The sequence below is a fragment of the Balaenoptera ricei genome, chromosome 1 (assembly GCF_028023285.1).
Source record: "Balaenoptera ricei isolate mBalRic1 chromosome 1, mBalRic1.hap2, whole genome shotgun sequence".
NCBI classification, from domain to species: Eukaryota; Metazoa; Chordata; class Mammalia; order Artiodactyla; family Balaenopteridae; genus Balaenoptera; species Balaenoptera ricei.
Genome location: NC_082639.1, coordinates 165,656,706 through 165,677,546, shown reverse-complemented (window position 1 = coordinate 165,677,546; position 20,841 = coordinate 165,656,706). Strand labels below are relative to the sequence as shown.

The 20,841-nt window shown below is 39.1% G+C and overlaps 1 protein-coding gene across 1 annotated transcript in view; it reads right to left on the bottom strand.

The window, feature by feature from the left end:
* The window catches only part of SPMIP3 (sperm microtubule inner protein 3), a 35,348-nt gene extending 18,444 nt beyond the window's left edge, over positions 1 to 16,904 (bottom strand). Inside the window, exons 1-2 of the mRNA XM_059905206.1 lie at positions 16,849 to 16,904; positions 13,016 to 13,111 (exon numbers count right to left, since the gene is read on the bottom strand). Of these exons, the coding sequence (XP_059761189.1) occupies positions 13,016 to 13,111; positions 16,849 to 16,904 (152 nt within the window). The remainder of the gene's footprint in view (positions 1 to 13,015; positions 13,112 to 16,848) is intronic.
* Between the last annotated feature and the right edge of the window lie 3,937 nt (positions 16,905 to 20,841).

Below are 20,841 nucleotides of genomic sequence, written 5' to 3'. Positions count from 1 at the left end.
AAGAAGGATTTCAATTGAATTGTACACTTTAAATGGATGAATTGTATGGTATGAATTATCTCAGTAAAGCTGTTATACAAAAAATGGTTTCAATCAACAAAATATTAGCAAACTGAATTCAACAAAACATTAAAAGGCTCATACACCATGATCAAGTGGGGTTTATTCCAGGGATACAAGGATGGTTCAATATCCACAAATCAATCAATGTGATACACCACATTAACAGAATAAAAGAGAAAAATCATGTTTTCATTTTGACAGATACACAAGAAGCATTTGACAAAATTCAGCATCCATTTATGATTAAAACTTTCAACAAACTGGGTATAGAGGGAATATACTCCAACATAATAAAGGCCATGTATGACAAGCCCACAGCTCACATCATACTCAATGATGACATGCTTTTCCTCTAAAATCAGGAACCAGACAAGGATGTCCACTGTCTCCACTTTTATTCAACATAGTATTGAAAGTCCTATCCAGAGTAATTAGGCAAGAAAAAGAAATAAAAGTCATCGAAATAGGAAAGGAAGAAATAAAACTGCATTTATTTGCAGATCACATGATCTTATATATAAAAAAAACCTAAAAATGTTATCAAATAGCTGTTAGAACTAATAAACAAATTCAGTAAATTTGCAGGATACAAAATCAATATAAAAATATCTATTGTGTTTCTTCTATAACTAATAATGAATTATCTGGCAAAGAAATTAAGAAAACAATCCCATTTTCAGTTTAATCAAAACAACAAAATACTCAGAAATAAATTTAACCAAGAAGGTGAAAGACCTGTATACTGTAGATATAAGACACTGATGAAAGAAATGGAAGAAAACACAAATAAATGGAAAGATATTCCATGCTCACACATTGGAAGTATTAATATTGTAAAAATTTCCACACTATCAAAGCAATCTACAGATTCAATGCAATCCCTATCAAAATTCCAATGGCATGTTTTCATAGAAATCAAACAAACAATTCTAAAATTTGTATGGAATCACCAAAAACCCCAGATAGCCAAAGCAGTCCTGAGGAAGAAGAACAAGGCTGGAGATATCACATTTTCTGATTTTAAACTGTATTACAAAGCTATAATAATCAAAAACAGTATGGTATTGGTATACAAATGGACACATAGATTAATGGAATAGAATAGTGAGCCCATAAATAAACCAAAGCATATATAGTCAATTAATTTATGACAAATGAGCCAAAGTATACAATGGGAAAAGAATAGTCTCTTCAGTAAAGTGTGCTGGGAAAATTGGACAGCCACATTCAAAAGAATGAAACCAGGTCCCTATCTTATACCATTCACAAAATGGGTTAAAGATTTTAATGTAAGACCTGAAATCATAAAACTCTTAGAAGAAAACATAGGGAGTAAGGTTTTGACATCAGTCTTGGCAATGATTTTTTGGATTTGACACCAAAAACAGGCAACAAAAGCAAAAATAAATAAACATCAAACTAAAAAGCTTCTGCACAGCAAAGGAAACCATCAACAAAATGAAACAGCAACCTACAGAATGTGAGAAAATAATTATCAATCATATATCTGATAAGGAGTTAATATCCAAAACATGTAAAGAACTCATACTACTCAATAGCAAAAAAAAAAAAAAAAAAAAAAAAACCCAAAAGGAATACAAAACAAAAAACCTATTCAATTAAAAAATGGGCAGAGGGACTGAATAGACTTTTTTTTCCACAAAAGACTTGTAGATGGCCAACAGGTACATGAAAATGTGCTCAATATCACTAATCATTAGAGAAATGCAAATCAAAACCACAATGAGATATCACCTCACACCTGTCAGAATGGCTATCATCAAAAAGACTACAAATAGCAAGTGTTAGCAAGGATGTGGAGAAAAAGAAATACTCATGCACTGTTGGTGGGAATGTAAGTTGGTTGCAGCCACTATGGAAAACAATATGGAGATTCCTCAAAAAACTAAAAATAGAACCACCATATGATCCAGCAATTCCACTTCTGGGTATTTATCCAAAGGAAACAAAATCACTATTTCAAAAAGATATCTGCACTCCCATGTTCATTGCAGCATTATTTACAATGGCCAACACATTGAAACAACCTAAGTGTCCATTGACAAATGAATAGATAAAAAATATGTGGACTATATATGATATATTAATGTAATAATTATTAATAATAATTATAATAATTAATCAATATTAAATATAATAATTATTATATTAATTAAATATAAGAGTATTCATTGTGTGTGTGTATGTGTGTATATATATATATACCGTGAAATACTATTCAGGCTAAAAAAGAAGAAAAGCCTGGAGAGACCTTCAAGATGGTGGAGGAGTAAGACGTGGAGATCACCTTCCTCCCCACAAATACATCAGAAATACATCTACACGTGAAACAACTCCTACAGAACACCTATGGAACGCTGGCAGAAGACCTCAGACCTCCCAAAAGGCAAGAAACTCCCCACGTACCTGGGTAGGGCAAAAGAAAAATCATAGACAAAAGAATAGGGATGGGACGTGCACTTCTTGGGGGGAGCTGTGAAGGAGGAAAAGTTTCCACACACTAGGAAGCCCCTTCACTGGTGGAGATGGGGGGTGGCGGGGTGGGGGGAAGGTTTGGAGCAACGGAGGAGAGTGTGGCAACAGGGGTTCAGAGAGCAAAGCAGAGAGATTCCTGCTTAGAGGATCAGTGCCAACCAGCACTCACCAGCCTGAGAGGCTTGTCTGCTCACCCACCAGGGCAGGTGGGGGCCGGGAGCTGAGGCTCCGGCTTTGGAGGTCAGATCCCAGGGAGAGGACTGGAGTCGGCCGTGTGAACACAGCCTGAAGGGGGCTAGTGCATCACAGCTAGCCAGGATGGAGTCCGGGAAAAAGCCTGGAACTGCCCAGGAGGCAAGAAACCATTGTTTCGGGGTGCGCGCAGAGAGAGGATTCAGAACACTGCCTAAACGAGCTCCAGAGACAGATGTGGGCCGTGGCTATCAGCGCGGACACCAGAGACGGGCATGAAACTCTAAGGCTGCTGCTGCAGCCACCAAGAAGCCTGTGTGCAAGCACAGGCCACTATCCATACCTCCCCTCCCGGGAGCCTGTGCAGCCCGCCACTGCCAGGGTCCTGTGATCCAGGGACAACTTCCCCAGGAGAGCACACAGCGCACCTCAGGCTGGTGCAATGTTATGCTGGCATCTGCTGCCGCAGGCTTGCCCTGCATCCCCTACCCCTCCCTCCCCCCGGCCTGAGTGAGCCAGAGCCCCCTAATCAGCTGCTCCTTTAACCTTGTCCTGTCTGAGCAAAGAACAGATGCTCTCAGGCGACCTACATGCAGAGTCAGGGCCAAATCCAAAGCTGAACCCCAGCAGCTGTGCAAACAATGAAGAGAAAGGGAAATCTCTCCCAGCAGCCTCAGGAGCAGTGGATTAAATCTCCACAATCAACTTGATGTACCCTGCATCTGTGGAATACCTGAATAGACAATGAGTCATCCCAAAATTGAGGTGGTGGACTTTGGGAGCAATTGTAGACTTGGGGTTTGCTTCCTGCATTTAATTTGTTTCTGGTTTTATGTTTATCTTAGTTTAGTATTTAGAGATTACTATCACTGGTAGATTTGTTTATAGATTTGGTTGCTCTCTTCCTTTTTATTTTAATATATAGATACGTATATTTTTTCCCTTTTTCTCTTTTTTGTGAGTGTGTACGTGTATGCTTCTTTGTGTGATTTTGTCTGTATAGATTTGCTTTTATCATTTGTCCTAGAGTTCTGTCTGTGCGTTTTATGTTTTTTGTTTTAGTATGGCTTTTAGTGCTTGTTATCATTGGTGGATTTGTTTTTTGGTTTGGTTGCTCTCTTCTTTCTTTCTTTCTTTTCTTTTTTCTTCATTACTTTTTAATAATTTTTTTATTTTTTATTTTAATAACTTTCTTTTCTTTCTTTCTTCTTTCTTTCTGTCTTCCTTCCTTCCTTTCTTTCATTTCTTTCTTTCTTTCTCTTTCTTTCTTTCTTTCTTCCTTCCTTCCTTCCTTTTCCTGTCTTTCTTTCTTTCTTTCTTTCTTTCTTTCTTTCTTTCTTTCTTTCTTTCTTTCTTTCTTCCTTTCTCCCTTTTCTTCTGAGCAGTGTGGCTGACAGGGTCTTGATGTTCCAGCCAGGTGTCAGGCCTGTGCCTCTGATGTGGGAGAGCCGAGTTCAGGACACTGGTCCACCAGAGACCTCAGGCTCCACGTAATATCAAACAATGAAAACTCTCCCAGAGATCTCCATCTCAACGCTAAGACCCAGCTCGACTCAATGACCAGCAAGCTACAGTGCTGGACAACCTATGCCAAACAACTACCAAGACAGGAACACAACCCCATCCATTAGCAGAGAGGCTGCCTAAAATCACAATGTCACAGACACCCTAAAACACACCACCGGACGCGGTCCTGTCCACCAGAAAGACAAGATCCAGCCTCATCCACCAGAACACAGGCACCAGTCCCCTCCACCAGGAAGCCTACACAACCCACTGAACTAACCTTAGCCACTGGGGGCAGACACCAAAAACAATGGGAACTACGAACCTGCAGCCTGCAAAAAGGAGACCCCAAACACAGTAAGTTAAGCAAAATGAGAAGACAGAGAAATATGCAGCAGATGAAGGAGCAGGGTAAAAACCCACCAGAACAAAAAAATGAAGAGGAAATAGGCAGTCTACCTGAAAAAGAATTCAGAGTAATGATAGTAAAGATGATCCAAAATCTTGGAAATAGAATGGAGAAAATACATGAAACATTTAACAAGGACCTAGAAGAACTAAAGAGCAAATAAACAATGATGAACAACACAAAAAATGAAATTAAAAATTCTCTGGAAGGAATCAATAGCAGAATAACTGAGGCATTAGAACGGAAAAGTGACCTGGGAGATAAAATAATGGAAATAACTACCTCAGAGCAGAATAAAGAAAAAAGAATGAAAAGAATTGAGGACAGTCTCAGAGGCCTCTGGGACAACATTAAACACACCAACATTCGAATTATAGGGGTCTCAGAAGAAGAAGAGGAAAAGAAAGGGACTGAGAAAATATTTGAAGAGATTATAGTTGAAAACTTCCCTAATATGGGAAAGGAAATAGTCAATCAAGTCCAGGAAGCACAGAGAGTCCCATACAGGAGAAATCCAAGGAGAAACACGCCAAGACACATATTAATCAAACTATCAAAAATTAAATACAAAGAAAAAATGTTAAAAGCAGCAAGGGGGAAAAACAACAAATAGTATACAAGGGAATCCTCATAAGGTTAACAGCTAATGTTTCAGCAGAAACTGCAAGCCAGAGGGAGTGGCAGGACATATTTAAAGTGATGAAAGGGAAAAACCTACAACCAAGATTACTCTATCCAGCAAGGATCTCATTCAGATTTGATGGAGAAATTAAAAACTTTACAGACAAGCAAAAGCTAAGAGAATTCAGCACCACCAAACCAGCTTTACAACAAATGCTAAAAGAATTTCTCTAGGCAGGATAAACAAGAGAAGGAAAAGACATACAATAACAAACCCAAAACAATTAAGAAAATGGTAAGAGGAACATACATATTGATAACTACCTTAAATGTAAATGGATTAAATGCTCCCAACAAAAGACATCGACTGGCTCAATGGATACAAAAACAAGACCTGTATGTATGCTGTCTACAAGAGACCCACTTCAGACCTAGGGACACATACAGACTGAAAGTGAGGAGATGGAAAAAATATTCCATGCAAGTGGAAATCAAAAGAAAGCTGGAGTAGCAACTCTCATATTAGACAAAATAGACTTTAAAATAAAGACTATTACAAGAGACAAAGAAGGACACTAGATAATGATCAAGGTGTCAACCCAAGAAGAAGATATAACAATTGCTGGAGCATTGATGTGCTCCAAAATAGGAGCACCTCAATACATAAGGCAAATGCTAACAGCCATAAAAGAGGAAATCGACAGTAATATAATCATAGTAGAGGACTTTAACACCCCACTTTCATGAATGGACAGATCATCCAAAATGAAAATAAATAAGGAAACACAAGCTTTAAATGATACATTAAACAAGATGGAATTAATTGATATTTATAGGACATTCCATCAAAAACAGCAGAATACACTTTCTTCTCAAGTGCTCATGGAATATTCTCCAGGATAGATCATATCTTGGGTCCCAAATCAAACCTCGGTAAACTTAAGAAAGTTGAAATTGATCAAGTATCTTTTCTGACCATAATGTTATGAGACTAGATATCAGTTACAGGAAAAAATCTGTAAAAAATACAAACACATGGAGGGTAAACAATACACTACTTAATAATCAAGAGAGCACTGAAGAAATCAAAGAGGAAATACAAAAATACCTAGAAACAAATGACAATGAAAGCACGACGACCCAAAACTTATGTGATGCAGCAAAAGCAGTTCTAAGAGGGAAGTTTATAACAATACAATCCGACCTCAAGAAACAAGAAACATCTCAAAGAAACAACTTAACCTTACACCTATAGCAATTAGAGAAAGAAGAACAAAAAAACCCCAAAGTTAGCAGAAGGAAAGAAATCATAAAGATCAGATCAGAAATAAATGAAAAAGAAATGAAGGAAACAATAGCAAAGATCAATAAAACTAAAAGATGGTTCTTTGAGAAGATAAACAAAATTGATAAACCATTAGCCAGACTCATCAAGAATAAAAGGGAGAAGACTCAAATCAATAGAAGTAGAAATGAAAAAGGAGAACTAACAACTGACACTGCAGAAATACAAAGGATCATGAGAGATTATTACAAGCAATTATATGCCAATAAAATGGACCACCTGGAAGTAATGGACAAATTCTTAGAAAAGCACAACCTTCCTAGACTGAACCAGGAAGAAATAGAAAATATAAACAGGGCTTCCCTGGTGGTGCAGTGGTTGAGAATCTGCCTGTCAATGCAGGGGACACGGGTTCGAGCCCTGGTCTGGGAAGATCCCACATGCCGCGGGGCAATTGGGCCCGTGAGCCACAACTACTGAGCCTGCACATCCGGAGCCTGTGCTCCGCAACAAGAGAGGCCGCGATAGTGAGAGGCCTGTGCACAGCAATGAAGAGTGGCCCCCGCTTGCCGCAACTAGAGAAAGCCCTCGCACAGAAACGAAGACCCAACACAGCCAAAATAAATAAATAAAAATAAATAAATTTAAAACTATATATATATCGTCTCAAAGAGGGCTGCACAGTACTTGCGATTTAAAAAAAAAAAATGACCTAACAAAAATCTATAAAAAAAAAAAATATGTATATATAAACAGACCAATCACAAGCACTGAAATTGAGACTGTGATTAAAAATCTTCCAACAAACACAAGCCCAGGACCAGATGGCTTCACAGGAGAATTCTATCAAATATTTACAGAAGACATAACACCTATCCTGCTCAAACTCTTCCAAAATATAGCAGAGGGAGGGACACTCCCAAACTCATTCAATGAGGGCACCATCACCCTGATACCAGACAAATATATCACAAAGAAAGGAAACTACAGGCCAATATCAATGATGAACCTAGATGCAAAAATCCTCAACAAAATACTAGCAAACAGAATCCAACAGCACATTAAAAGGATCATACACCATGATCAAGTGGGATTTATCCCAGGAATGCAAGTGTTCTTCAATATATACAAATCAATCAATGTGATACACCATATTAACAAATTGAAGGAGCAAAACCATATGCTCATCTCAAGAGATGCAGAAAAAGCTTTCAACAAAATTCACCACCCATCTATGGTAGAAACCCTCCAGAAAGTAAGCATAGAGGGAACTTACCTCAACATAATAAAGGCCATATATGACAAACCCACAACCAACATCGTTCTCAATGGTGAAAAACTGAAACCATTTCCTCTAAGATCAGGAACAAGACAAGGTTGTCCATTCTCAGCACTATTATTAAACAGTTTTGGCAGTTTTAGCCACAGCAATCAGAGAAGTAAAAGAAATAAAAGGAATCCAAATCGGAAAAGAAGTGATGCTGTCACTGTTTGCAGATGACATGATACTATACATAGAGACTCCTAAAGATGCTACCAGAAAACTACTAGAGCTAATCAATGCATTTGGTAAAGTAGCAGGATACAAAATTAATGCACAGAAATCTCTCACATTCCTATACACTAATGATGAAAAATCTGAAAGAGAAACTAAGGAAACACTCACATTTACCATTGCAACAAGAAGAATAAAATAGCTAGGAATAAACCTACCTAAGGAGACAAAAGACCTGTATGCAGAAAACTATGACATTGATGAAAGAAATTAAAGATGATACAAACAGATGGAGAGATATACCATGTTCTTGGATTGGAAGAATCAACATTGTGAAAATGACTATACTCTCCAAAGCAATCTACGGATTCAATGCAATTCTTACCAAACTACCAATGACATTTTTCACAGAACTAGAACAAAAAATTTCACAATTTGTATGGAAACACAAAAGACCCCCAATAGCCAAAGCAATCTTGAGAAATAAAAATGGAGCTGGAGAAATCAGGCCCCCTGACTTCGGACTATACTACAAAGCTACAGTAATCAAGACAGTATGGTACTGTCACAAAAAGAGAAATATAGATCAATGGAACAGGATAGAAAGCCCAGCAATATACCCACACACCTTTGGTCACCTTATCTTTGATAAAAGAGGCAAGAGTATACAATGGAGAAAAGACAGCCTCTTTAATAAGTGGTGCTGGGAAAACTGGACAGCTACATGTAAAAGAATGAAATTAGAACACTCCCTAACACCATACACAGAAATAAACTCAAAATGGATTTGAGACCTAAATGTAAGACTGGACACTATAAAACTCTTAGAGGAAAACATAGGCAGAACACTCTATGACAAAAATCACAGCAAGATCCTTTTTGACCCACATCCTAGAGAAATGGAAATAAAAACCCAAATAAACAAATGGGACCTAATTTAACTTAAAAACTTTTGCACAGCAAAGGAAACCATAAACAAGACCAAAAGACAACCCTCAGAATGGGAGAACATATTTGCAAATGAAGCAACTGGCAAAGGATTAATCTCCAAAATTTACAAGCAGCTTATTCAGCTCAATATCAAAAAAACAAACAACCCAATCCAAAAATGGGCAGAAGACCTAAATAGACATTTCTCCAAAGAAGATATACAGATGGCCAACAAACACATGAAAGGATGCTCAACATCACTAATTATTAGAGAAATGCAAATCAAAACTACAATGAGGTATCACCTCTCACCAGTCAGAATGGCCATCATCAAAAAATCTACAAACAATAAATGCTGGAGAGGGTGTGGAGAAAAGGGAACCCTCCTGCACTGTTAGCGGGAATGTAAATTGATACAGCCACTATGAAGAACAGTATGGAGGTTCCTTAAAAAACCAAAAATAGAACTACCATATGACCCAGCAACCCCACTACTGGGCATATACCCTGAGAAAACCATAATTCAAAAAGAATCATGTACCACAATGTTCATTGCAGCACTATTTAGAATAGCCAGGACATGGAAGCAACCCTAGTGTCCATTGACAGACGAATGGATAAAGAAGATGTGGCACATATATACAATGGAATATTACTCAGCCATAAAAAGAAATGAAGTTATTTGTAGTGAGGTGGATGGACCTAGAGTCTGTCATACAGAGTGTAGTAAGTCAGAAAGAGAAAAACAAGTACTGTATGCTAACACATATATATGGAATCTAAAAAAGAAAAAAAAAAGTTTCTGAAGAACCTAGGGGCAGGACAGGAATAAAGATGCTGACGTAGAGAATGAACTTGAGGACACGGGGAGGGGGAAGGGTAAGCTGGGATGAAGTGAGAGAGTGGCATGGACATATATACACTACCAAACGTAAAATAGATAGCTAGTGGGAAGCAGCCGCATAGCACAGGGAGATCAGCTTGGTGCTTTGTGACCACCTAGAAGGGTGGGATAGGGTGGGTGGGAGGGAGACGCAAGAGGGAGGAGATATGGGGATATATGTATATGTATAGCTGATTCACTTATTCATTTATTTGTTATAAAGCAGAAACTGACACACCATTATAAAGCAATTATACTCCAGTAAAGGTGTTAAAAAAAAGAAATAAAACCACTTAAAGCCACCAAAAAAAGAAGAAAAGCATGCCATTTGTGACAACATGGATGGACCTTGAGGGTATTTTGCTAGGTGAAATAAGTCAGGCCGAGAAATACAAATACTGTATAATCTCACTTATATGTGGAATGTAAAAAAACTGAATTCATAAAAACAGAACACAGAATAGTGATTGCCAAAGGTGAGGTGTGGGGGGTGGCGGAAATGGGCGAAGATGGTCAAAAGGTACAAAATTTCAGATATAAAATAAGTTCTGGGAATGTAATGTATTGCATGGTGACTATTGTCAACAATGCTATATTGTATATTTGAAAGTTGCTGAGAGAAATAGATCTTAAAAGTTCTTATCACCAGAAAAAAATTGTAACTATATGTGGTGATGTGTATTAATAAACTTGTGGTAATCTTTTTGCAATATGTACATATATAAAAATCATTATGTTGTATACCTTAAACTAATAAAATGTTATATGTAAACTATATCTCAGTAAAACTGGGGAAAAAAGTGTTTCAAAATACCATCTCATTCTATTTTGTGTATATCTGGAAGATTCTACATGATTATCTATCTCTGGGTAATGACATTATGGATAATTAAAAAATTTTTTTTGATTATCAGCATTTCTAAATGTTTTAATAAACATGTATTTAAAACTGTAAAGTAGATGAGCTGAGCTGCTAGAGATGTGAAAAATATTAAATGTTTGGTGAGATTTAAGAATATCTAAATCCAATCATTCTGAGTAGGACGTCATCTAACTTGATTGTATAACCATGATTAATCACACTGAAATGTGATAACTGACAGTGTTTAATCATAACACATTATGTTTAGATACTTGGGTAAAAACCTGATTGTGGTGTGCCTCCTTTAAAGAGAGAGTGTGTTAGCAGAAATGGAGTGGCCTTACCTGAATTTCAGAAAAGGGAAGAGCAAGACTCTGTTTGTGTGTGTATGGTACTGGACAGGGGAGCAATGCTAGATGGATGCAGAAGTGCTCTGTTGTGGACTGGCGTGGAGAAGCACCAAGAATTCCCTCCCACCTCTACTTGCTATTGTTTTGTGCTTAATAGGTATTTGGTCCTGGAAAGTGGGTACCTTATATGGCGGGCAGGAGCACTTCTTTCCCTACAAAAGCTTGTCTCCTGCTGTCAATCAAAATATTAGCTGTCTGATGAATGTGTCAGTCTCTTGTGAGTTTGTGTTCTGCCTGACTGTTACTGCTCTCTGGTCACTTCTGTGCCACTGACACGTATGGCTTCTGAACCAGATCCTGGTGATTGGCCCTAGATCTACTCCTGCTAGACCGTCAGCCTGCTCTGCTTTTGCTTTGAATGTTTCTATGGAACCAGAATCTTCTCTGTTGTCAAGTAATACATCAGTATTCTGAAGACAAGACTTTCACTCAAAGGAGGAACTGTAATTCTGAAAATATCAAGTTGGTGGGAGAATATATCTGGTGAAGGTAAGCCATTAGGCAACTATCAATTTAAACTATGACTATAAAAACGGAAGTTAGGACTGGTTCAAATAACTGCATTATTTCCTGTTTTGTTTTTTGCTCATCTTTCCTTATTCTTATTCTTAACCAGAAGTTTAATAAAGTCATTGATTGACGTTTGCACTAAGTTTTCTCCCTAAGACTAATCTTGGGCAGGCACAAGTCTTGTCAGAGTCAAGGTTCCCTTTGCCCGAGTGTCCTGTGTTAGGAGGAGGGTGAGGCACTGGATTTGGGGGAGCGGTCAGAGTCCACAGAACACACGTGGAGAGTGCCTTGTGGAGCTGGCTTCTGGCAGTGGAGTTCTGTTGTTTCCTTCCTTGTTTATCCTCTGGCAGAGAACATGGCCCTAACAAGAGTTTGATGTAAGAATGTATTCGAGTTAGAACAAAGAGCCTTGAACAGCAATCAGAAAATTGGATCAACTCACGTCCCAGCTTTTACACCAACCAACTACACCTCAGGCAAGACATGTCAGTTCTCTGGGCTACATCTTATTTATTAAACTGAATCAGAATTCAAAAAACTAAAGTTACTTCCAGATTGATCATCTATTAAGTTCAGACTGTGTGCTGCTTTATAGTTGCCATGGCTCCCTTTTCTTTGCTTGGAGAATAATCAGGAGTTGACTACATCAAAGGCAATTAAAAGAAGAAAAGAAGTTTGTAAAATATACTAGATGATGAACTCAAAATAATAGCAATCATATTTTGAGTGCTTACCATGTTCTAGAATTTTATATCAATTATTTTATTTAACAGATAAGTCACTGATACTCAGAAGGAATGAAAACTGCCTAAGATCAAACATTTCATAAGTTACTCAAATTGCTGTTATTAACTGCTGTGGTTTCCAGCCCCCCAAAACTAGAAAATAGCATTGAAGTACCTACTTTTTTCCCCTTTTTGTTAAAATCACCTGCAGAAAGGCAGAAACCATTTAGACCAAATTTGTAATTTTATTGAGAAGGAAACTGACTCTCAAGAAGTTTGTTATTTGACTGAGTGAAAATGCTAAACTCATGGTGTTTCTTAAATTTCTTTGATGATTTAATAAAATTTTATATTTATTGCTAATTATAAAAGTGATATATGTTCATTACAAAAAATCTGGAAAATAGAGAAGAAGATAAAATACGAAATACAAATATCAATAATCTCACCATTCATGAAAAACCATTGTTAACATTTTGCTGCATTTCCTTCCAAATTTTTCCATCCACTAAACAATAATAATTATTATTGTTATTATTATCATTACAAATTGTGATTCCCCTTTTTTCATTTATTATTCTAACTTTAGTGAAATTTTTGAACATTAAGATTTAGGAAGGTGTCTCACCTGGGAGATCTCTTCACACTATAAGCATAATGAACTCTTGCAAGCTGCCCAGGGTAATAGCCATGGAGGTCCTTTCCTTGATGAGCAATGAATATACTAGTGGGAACAGTAAGGGGGTGAGAGAAAAGCAATTATTATGATTAGTTCTTTACAGAAGAAAAACAGCTGTGGTATCATAAAAAATACATTCAGTCTTTATCCCCAGTTCCTGGCACAAAGTTCATAAAACCTTTGGAATCTCTTGATAGGAGTGTCTTTTGTTATCCATTTTTCAGGATTTAGTTTTCAGGATTCATAAAGAAATATTTGACATGTCAGGTATTAGGTTCACAATATCAGAAAAAAAAAATAAGAGAATATATAAAACCAGTGGGGCAAATGTTGATAATTGTTGAAAGATGGAAATGGATACATGGGGCTTCCTTATACTATTTTTTCTACTTTAGATATTTTTACAAACTTTCACAATGTTTAAAAAAACTCTGATAATTAAATATATAGGGGCTAAAAATGAAGAAGCACTGTGAAGGTCAAAGCACAAGGTGCTTGTAAACCTAGAGGAGGGGCTTTAGCCCTGCCTGGGAGGGCTGGGTTGGGAGGACATTTGGAAGCACAGGCGTGAGTGAACGAGGTGGAGAGTGAGGGGAGGTCTTCTGAGGCGTGAGGTGAGCTGGGTGGGGTGTGTGCAGCTGAAACACAGTGGTGTCAGGGGGAGGGACCGAGGGCTAGTGGTGCCCAGATCTTACATTCTGAAATACATCTTCTTTTATAATTAATTACTTTCCTTTTAGATTATGGTTATAGCATTATATTGATATTTTAAAATTACGTGTAGTTGGATTATGTTATTTACAGATTTTATTTCAGGAGAGTAGCAGGGACATTACAAAATATTTGTTATAAACAAAGGGAGGGTTTGTCTGAAAGGTTGAGAACCACTGAGGTAGGTAATAGGGAATCTTTGTAGGATCTTTAAGAAGATTTATGACAAACGCAATTTTTATTTTAGAAAGATTTCGCTGGTGGCCGTATGGAAAGCAAATTTGAGGACAATCTGACTAGAAGTAGAGAGACTGGTCAGGACACAATCATAGTAATGTACTACGTGGGGAAGCTCTCACTTTGTGGTGGAAATGTGGATGAGAGGAGAGGTCTGACTGAGATCACTGTTAAGAGAGTGTTGAGAGTGAAAAAGAAGGAGGGGTCCAAGACAAGGCTGAGGCTTCAGGCATTGGGGAGAAGGCTGCCATTCTCCAGGAAACAGAACACCGGAAAGTGACCCCTGTTGAGAGGATGACTATAGAGTCTGTGTTATGTGGGGTCTTTTGGGACCTCCACAGGTTCTGAGCACTTGGTAGGTGCCATAAGAATTCAAGAAGAGTCAGTAGAAAGTAGTGCATAGGTCTGCATGAAGTAGCTTGCCAAACATGTGTTGGATGATGAATGGAAACTTAAGCTATGCCTCCATTCCAACCAGCATTTATTGAATGTACGTAACGTACTCTGCACACTGCTAGGTTCTGCAGATACAAAGGTGACTAAGAAGCAGGCCTTGTCCTCATAATGCTCTTTATGTGCTGAAACTGTGATCTGAATAAAGGGTCAATGGGGCACAAAAGAGGGAGGGGTGTCTAGGGTTTGGGCAAGTAAATAGGATGGGGAAGAGGTTCCAGGTGAGGGGAATTATAGAAGCCAAGACAGTTGGGATCAGCGTGTAGTGTTGTGAGGGCCAGTGGGGACCTTGTTGTCTAGCTCGTGCAAAAAGCAAGTGCTCTAAGCAGGGCGGGTCTGTCTGTCTATGCAAACAGGACCTCAGGGAGCTCTAATTTTCAGAAAAACCACAGGCTGTCTAGACCTGCCCAGCGTCTGGGATAATATGACTGATCCCTGAATAGTAAATAACAGCAGGGGATTAGGTCATAAGAAGAATTACTGGCACTGTAATAGGGAACAAATGACATTTCTGAGTGCACGGGAGTGGGCGATACAGCTTTCTTAGGCGCCCATCCAGTTTCCAAGCACTACCTTGGAAAGGTTACCCTACGGCCACGTTATACTTTGTTAAGCATCCAGTTGCAGTTCCAGAATGACACTGGTTTCTCACAGTTGCTATACTGTTTGCACTAGGCTGTGTTTTGACTCTGGGTTCCTCCCTGGCATGAGTCCAAGCAAGCAGCCCAGGCACTGCTCCTAGAAGCGGTCTGTACAAGCCGTCTGAGAATGGAGAAGCCCCTCACCAGTACCAGGTAACTTGCCCACCCCAAGTCCCTCGGGAGTCTCCCTGGATAGGTTTTGGAGTGGAGAGAATGGGAAAGTGTGTAAGCAGGTAGGTGTTGGAGCGGGGGCTGGGTGGAGATGTGGAGAGTTTTGAGAAATGAAAGCATGATACATTTTTCCTCCAACTCTTTGGGTAGACTTTCCAAGTTCACCCATGTGGCCTTCACTTCAAACAGGAGAAGGCTCTCGATTAACAGGTTAAAATGTCAGTTGTTTGGAAAAGAATGTGTACATCTTAAGTGGCAATGCTTGGCCTGGCGTGGCAGTCAGTATTCCCAGAGGCTGCACAGTACCCGGCCTCTCCCGAGGCGGGGTTGGGTGTTAGGCAAAATCGATTAATGGGTAAGAAAGCTGGGCTGGCCTCCAGACCTGGCCCAGGAGCCCCACCCTGGACTCTGTCCAGACCCATTTTATTGACTTGGCTTACAAGATTCTTGAGTCAGCTGTAGAAAGGCCTTTCCTTCTCCTTGGGTGGGAGTAGAAGTCCAGGTGCGTCTGATTCCAACCTACAGTATTTACCAGTCCCTGACAGCTTGGCTCTTTGAGGTGACATGTTCGGTCCAGACAAGAGCAAACCCATCCCCTGGGAGGGTGAATGTAACCGGAGCAGGATCTGGGCTTACCTGCAGGCAAAATCCAACATGCACAGGGGAGGATCTCTCTAGAGAATGAGGTAGCCTGTGACACAGTGACGATGCAGCCCTTGTGTCAGTGTTGGGCTTCATACATTACAAAGCATCTTTACAGAGATGATCTCATCTAATTCTCACAGTCACCTTGTCAGGTAAACATTATTAACACCCCATTACAGAAAAGGAGACTGAGGCTCAGAGGGGTTAAGTGGACTTTCTAAATATCACTCAGCTGATAAATGCCAGAGGCATGAATCAAACCCAGTTCTCTAAACTTCATGTCACATCCAGAGTTATCTTTGTGTTTGTGCGATGACTTCTTTTCAGAAGAGTTCAGAGTTATTTTTGTGTGAACTCTGTGATTCGTTCACTGTGGGCAGATAGGAAGTAGATGTCCTGTACCAAAGGAATAGGAAGAGAAATAGACCCGGCAGTGTAACTGGAGGCTGCTTTCAGTTCAATAAAACAAGGGTTTTATGCAACGGAAGGCTTTGGTCTCATTTACGTTTTATTCTTGGGCCATTGATGAACTCAGAGAAAGAGTGAAACTACTTAGTTTCTGTCTGTGCGGCTGCATCACATGTTGCAAAAGCATGAGAGTGGTTTGTTTTATCCCAAGAAGAGTAAATGGGTCCCCTCTGAAATTTGGGCTTGGGTTCCTTACTAAAGCTCTTCCCAAGCAAAAACCAACATCCTTCCAATCTTTTGGGAATCTGGAATTGCCTGTTTGCTTGGATTCTGCCATGAATGTGGGATTTTTTTTACAACTTTCTCTAAACCCAAAGAAACTTCACTAGAACCTCTGGTAGCGGTTATCTCTTAATCAGGGAGCAAGCAGCAGGGTGAGGTGAGCAATTCCAATTCCCTAGGTGTCTGTCCACCTTGCTGCAGCTCTGGAGGCGTCTGTATTTGGAAGAACATTACCTGGGTGGGATCCCTGGGTGACGGTCAATAAATTCTCGTAGCCGGATGGCAGTCATGATGGATAGGATTCTGAAAAAAAAATTAGAGTGAAGTTTCATATTGCAAGTTTATATACATTTCCAGGCATGAGCTATCTAGTACTACAAAGTCTGGCTTGAAGGACCATCATAGGACCATCATAGCTTCTGCTAGACTATTTAGGGAAGGAAATAGACTCAAACAAAAAGAAATGGAATGCATAAGCCAATACATATAGACATGCTTTTCTTTAAAAATAGAAAGTACTGTGCAAGTTGGGCACGTAGCCTCCTTTCTCACCTTTCTTAGGGTGTCTTCCTACTGCATGAGTTTGCAGGCTAAGCACTGCATCTTCCATACTCCCTCACAACTAGAATTCTGGATATGAATTAGGATCCTCCAGTCAGATGTAATTGAGTGAGATTTGGAAGATGAAAACGAGACAGAGGCTGTTTCCTGCTGCTTTGACTTGTTCTACCGGCAAGGCGGTTATGACGATGTGGTTTTTTTTTTTTTTTTTTCAGCAGAATGCCCCTGTCCAATCTGCAGCTTTGAGGGTGTCAAAAGGCAATTGTGTTGAAGGCAGCGCTGAATGCTGTGTTCTAGTGTTCAAACACCAGCTTCGTGAGTGTGGAGAGGGGGCTGCAGTGGCAGTGCTGGTGGCTTTGGGACTAGGTTCTTGAACTCAATTGTCTGGAAGCAGTTTCCTGATCAGGGCACAGGTAGCTGCTTCCATGATGGGTCAGTTTTGTGAAGGTGTTCTAGAAGCTTCCTAGAGGCCTTCCCCAGAGCCTAACCCTCCAACCTTTCCAATGATTTTGTAAGCACCTCGTTATCTACATCAAACTCTTTCTGTTTCCTATACTGGCCCTGGATTTAAACATGTAATATGTAATGTTTCCAGTCTAAAATTTCATATTGCATCTGATTATCTACTGGAGAGGACTTGCCACAGAAAAACCACTGCATCTAAGTATTCAGTAGAGAAAGAGTCTACAATGGGGAGGAAACTGAATGCCTGGGGGACAGAGGTGGGAGAAAGCCTTACTTTTTTACAGTTTACCTTCTGTGTACCTTATGAATTTTGTACTATGTGTATATATTATGTATATACAAAGACAGTTGGGCCTCTGATTTGCATAAACATGGTGTAGCAGGAGAACGTTGGACTGAGACCCATGTGACCTGTGGCAAATCATTTTCCCACGGGAGTGGACTGAAAGTTTGTGTCCCCCTGAAATTCATAGGTTGAAACCCTAATCCCAATGTGATGGTATTTGGAGGGGGAGCCTTTGGGAAGTAATTACATCATGAGTGTGGAGCCCTCATGAATGGAACTAGTGTTCTTATGAAAGAGACCCCAGAGTGCTCCCTGGGCCTCTTTCTGCCATGTGACGATACAAGAAGTCGGCAGCCTGCAACGTGGAAGGGGTCTCACCAGAGCCCGACCATGCTGGCACCCTGACCTCGGACTTCTAGCCTCCAGAAGTGTGAGAAAGAAACTTCTACTGTTTACGAGTCACCCAGCCTCTGAAATTTGTTATAGCCGCCTGAACAGACTCAGGAGCCCACTAAGTATATGGATGATTACAATATCTTTCTGGAGAGGTAAGTGAGGCAGTAATGCATGTGTGAGTGTTTTCTAACCTAAAAAGCATCTGTGAGAAAGGAGAATATATGCGTTTCTACTTATGAGCACGTATAATGTGTCAGGTAACATGCATGAACTCATATTACACTCCCAGAAACTCTGTGAAGTGTTTATCACTACGTTACTGACAAGAAAACTGAGATTCTGAGAAGTAGAATAACTTCTGAGGAACCATGGTTAGAATCCTCTGGCTCCAGAAACATCTATCTTAACGACTATGCTATATCAAAACAACCATGGAGCCCCCAGACCATCAGCCAAAACGAAACTGGGGACAACCCAAAAGAAGCAGTAACCAGGAGGGAGAAAGGATTGGAAAAAAGAGTGTGATGCCTTTCTCTCTTCTTTTTATAACTTGTTAACTTACTGTCCACAGGCCAGCTGGCTGCTTTATTTCACCTCCATGTTTTTCAAGCAACTTGGAAATTTTCAAACAAGATTATAACAGAACAGTTTGGCTATCCAACAGAGCCTGTTAATTACAAAGTGTGTTTTTACTTTTAGCACTGGTGTGCTTATTTAAAAAAAAAAAAAGATGGAAGAAAGAATGACAGAGAAAATCTGAGTAAACACAGTTGAGTTCTCCCTTAAGCTCAGAAACGTGACTGCTGGGATTTCATTTTACTAGAAGTGACATGCTGGAGAGAAGAATGCAAGATATTTAGGACATTTGTGCTCCTAACAAAGAAAACACCTAGTGTGCCTCTGATGATAGAGTGATTGCTCAGTGACTAGAAATTCTGAATCAGCACCGCAGGGAACACCAGTCCTGGGGGGCTGTAACTTGGCTATGCCAAAGAAACCCTTTCAGAGGAACGCATTCATAGCCCACTTTGAGTCTAAGCCTAAGCTTCCAGAATAATCAGGAGACCTTGTCTGGGTGGGTGACATTGCCATTCTGCACCTTTAGAGGATGCCTCTACCATGTGTATAGGGTACCAGATCACATTTTGTGTGGTTAGCTATCATCTCTTGAACACATAAGAAAATGTAGTTTGCAGTAAGATATGTCAGTGCATTTTATTTTAATCTTAAAAAGTAGAGTCATGTACCAAATCTGAATGTGACTCACTTATGAGCACATGTTAAACTTGTCATCATTTCTATACTCACAGCCAACACTGCACAACTGTTGTTAGAGGCACCATGAACAACATAACTTTTATCTCCTTTAAAATATATAATTTTTTAGTTGCCTTAATAGAAGATTCTCCTTCTGATGTGCCCTTAGTAAAATTCTTCCAGCGCAAACATGAGTTCTATCTGTACCTTCATCCTACCTTTCATTCAATTTCATATTAATCTTGGGAAACCTTAAATGTTTTTCTTTTTTTAAACTGAAATACAATATGCTCAGGGTAAATAATGCTATAAAATAATATTAAAACCACCCATAAACAACTATTTTCATTTTTTATATTTTATGTATATATACTCAGGTTTATACTTAAAAACTTGAAAACTCAGTAGACATTCTATTTTATATTTTTGGGGTTTCATTTAACAATATTTCATGAAAAATTTTCCGCATTGCCACAAAGTATTCTTAATTCTAATATTTAGTGTTCTTTTGTGTTGTTTGGTGAGGCCCACCCATCACTCTATTTAAACAGTATCCTCTCCACTTCCACCCCTGGACTCCTTATCCATGCTCTATGCTTGAGTTTTCTCCACAACACTCATCACCATCTGCCATACTGTATGTTTACTTAGGTATCTTGTTTATGTCTGCCTTCCTCATTAGAAAGTAATCACCATGAGGGCAGGGAGCTTTGTCTGTTGTGTTCACTGCTGTACCTCTAGGGCCAAAGATAATAACTGATACACAGTAGACATTTAATAAGTATTTACTGAATAACTGAATGTGCCATAATTTATGAAACCCAGTCCCTTAATGTTGGACATTTTGGTCATGCTGAACATCTATATGTTTGATTCTATTGAATTTATTTCTTAGGATACATTCCTAGAAGTGAGTCAAGGTTTGGGCATCTTCATGGCTCTTACTTACGAGGATTTTAGCCACTTTCAGTTATTAAGGCTGGACCCTAAATCACTATGGTTAGACTCCTAGGGCACAGACATTAAAATTTAATAATAGAATTTGTATTATGCTGATTTCAGAAGGTGAACTAAGGTAAATGAATAAAAGATGTACATTCCAGCAAACTTCCTCAAAGTTAATATTCAACATGCTGACTTTGGGAAAAAATATATAAGATTTATTTTGCCAACTTTCTCAGCAACTTTTTGGTATTATAGAATATATTATGGATCAAATCAAAAGTTTATAAAATATAGTAACATAGTCAAAAACCTGATAA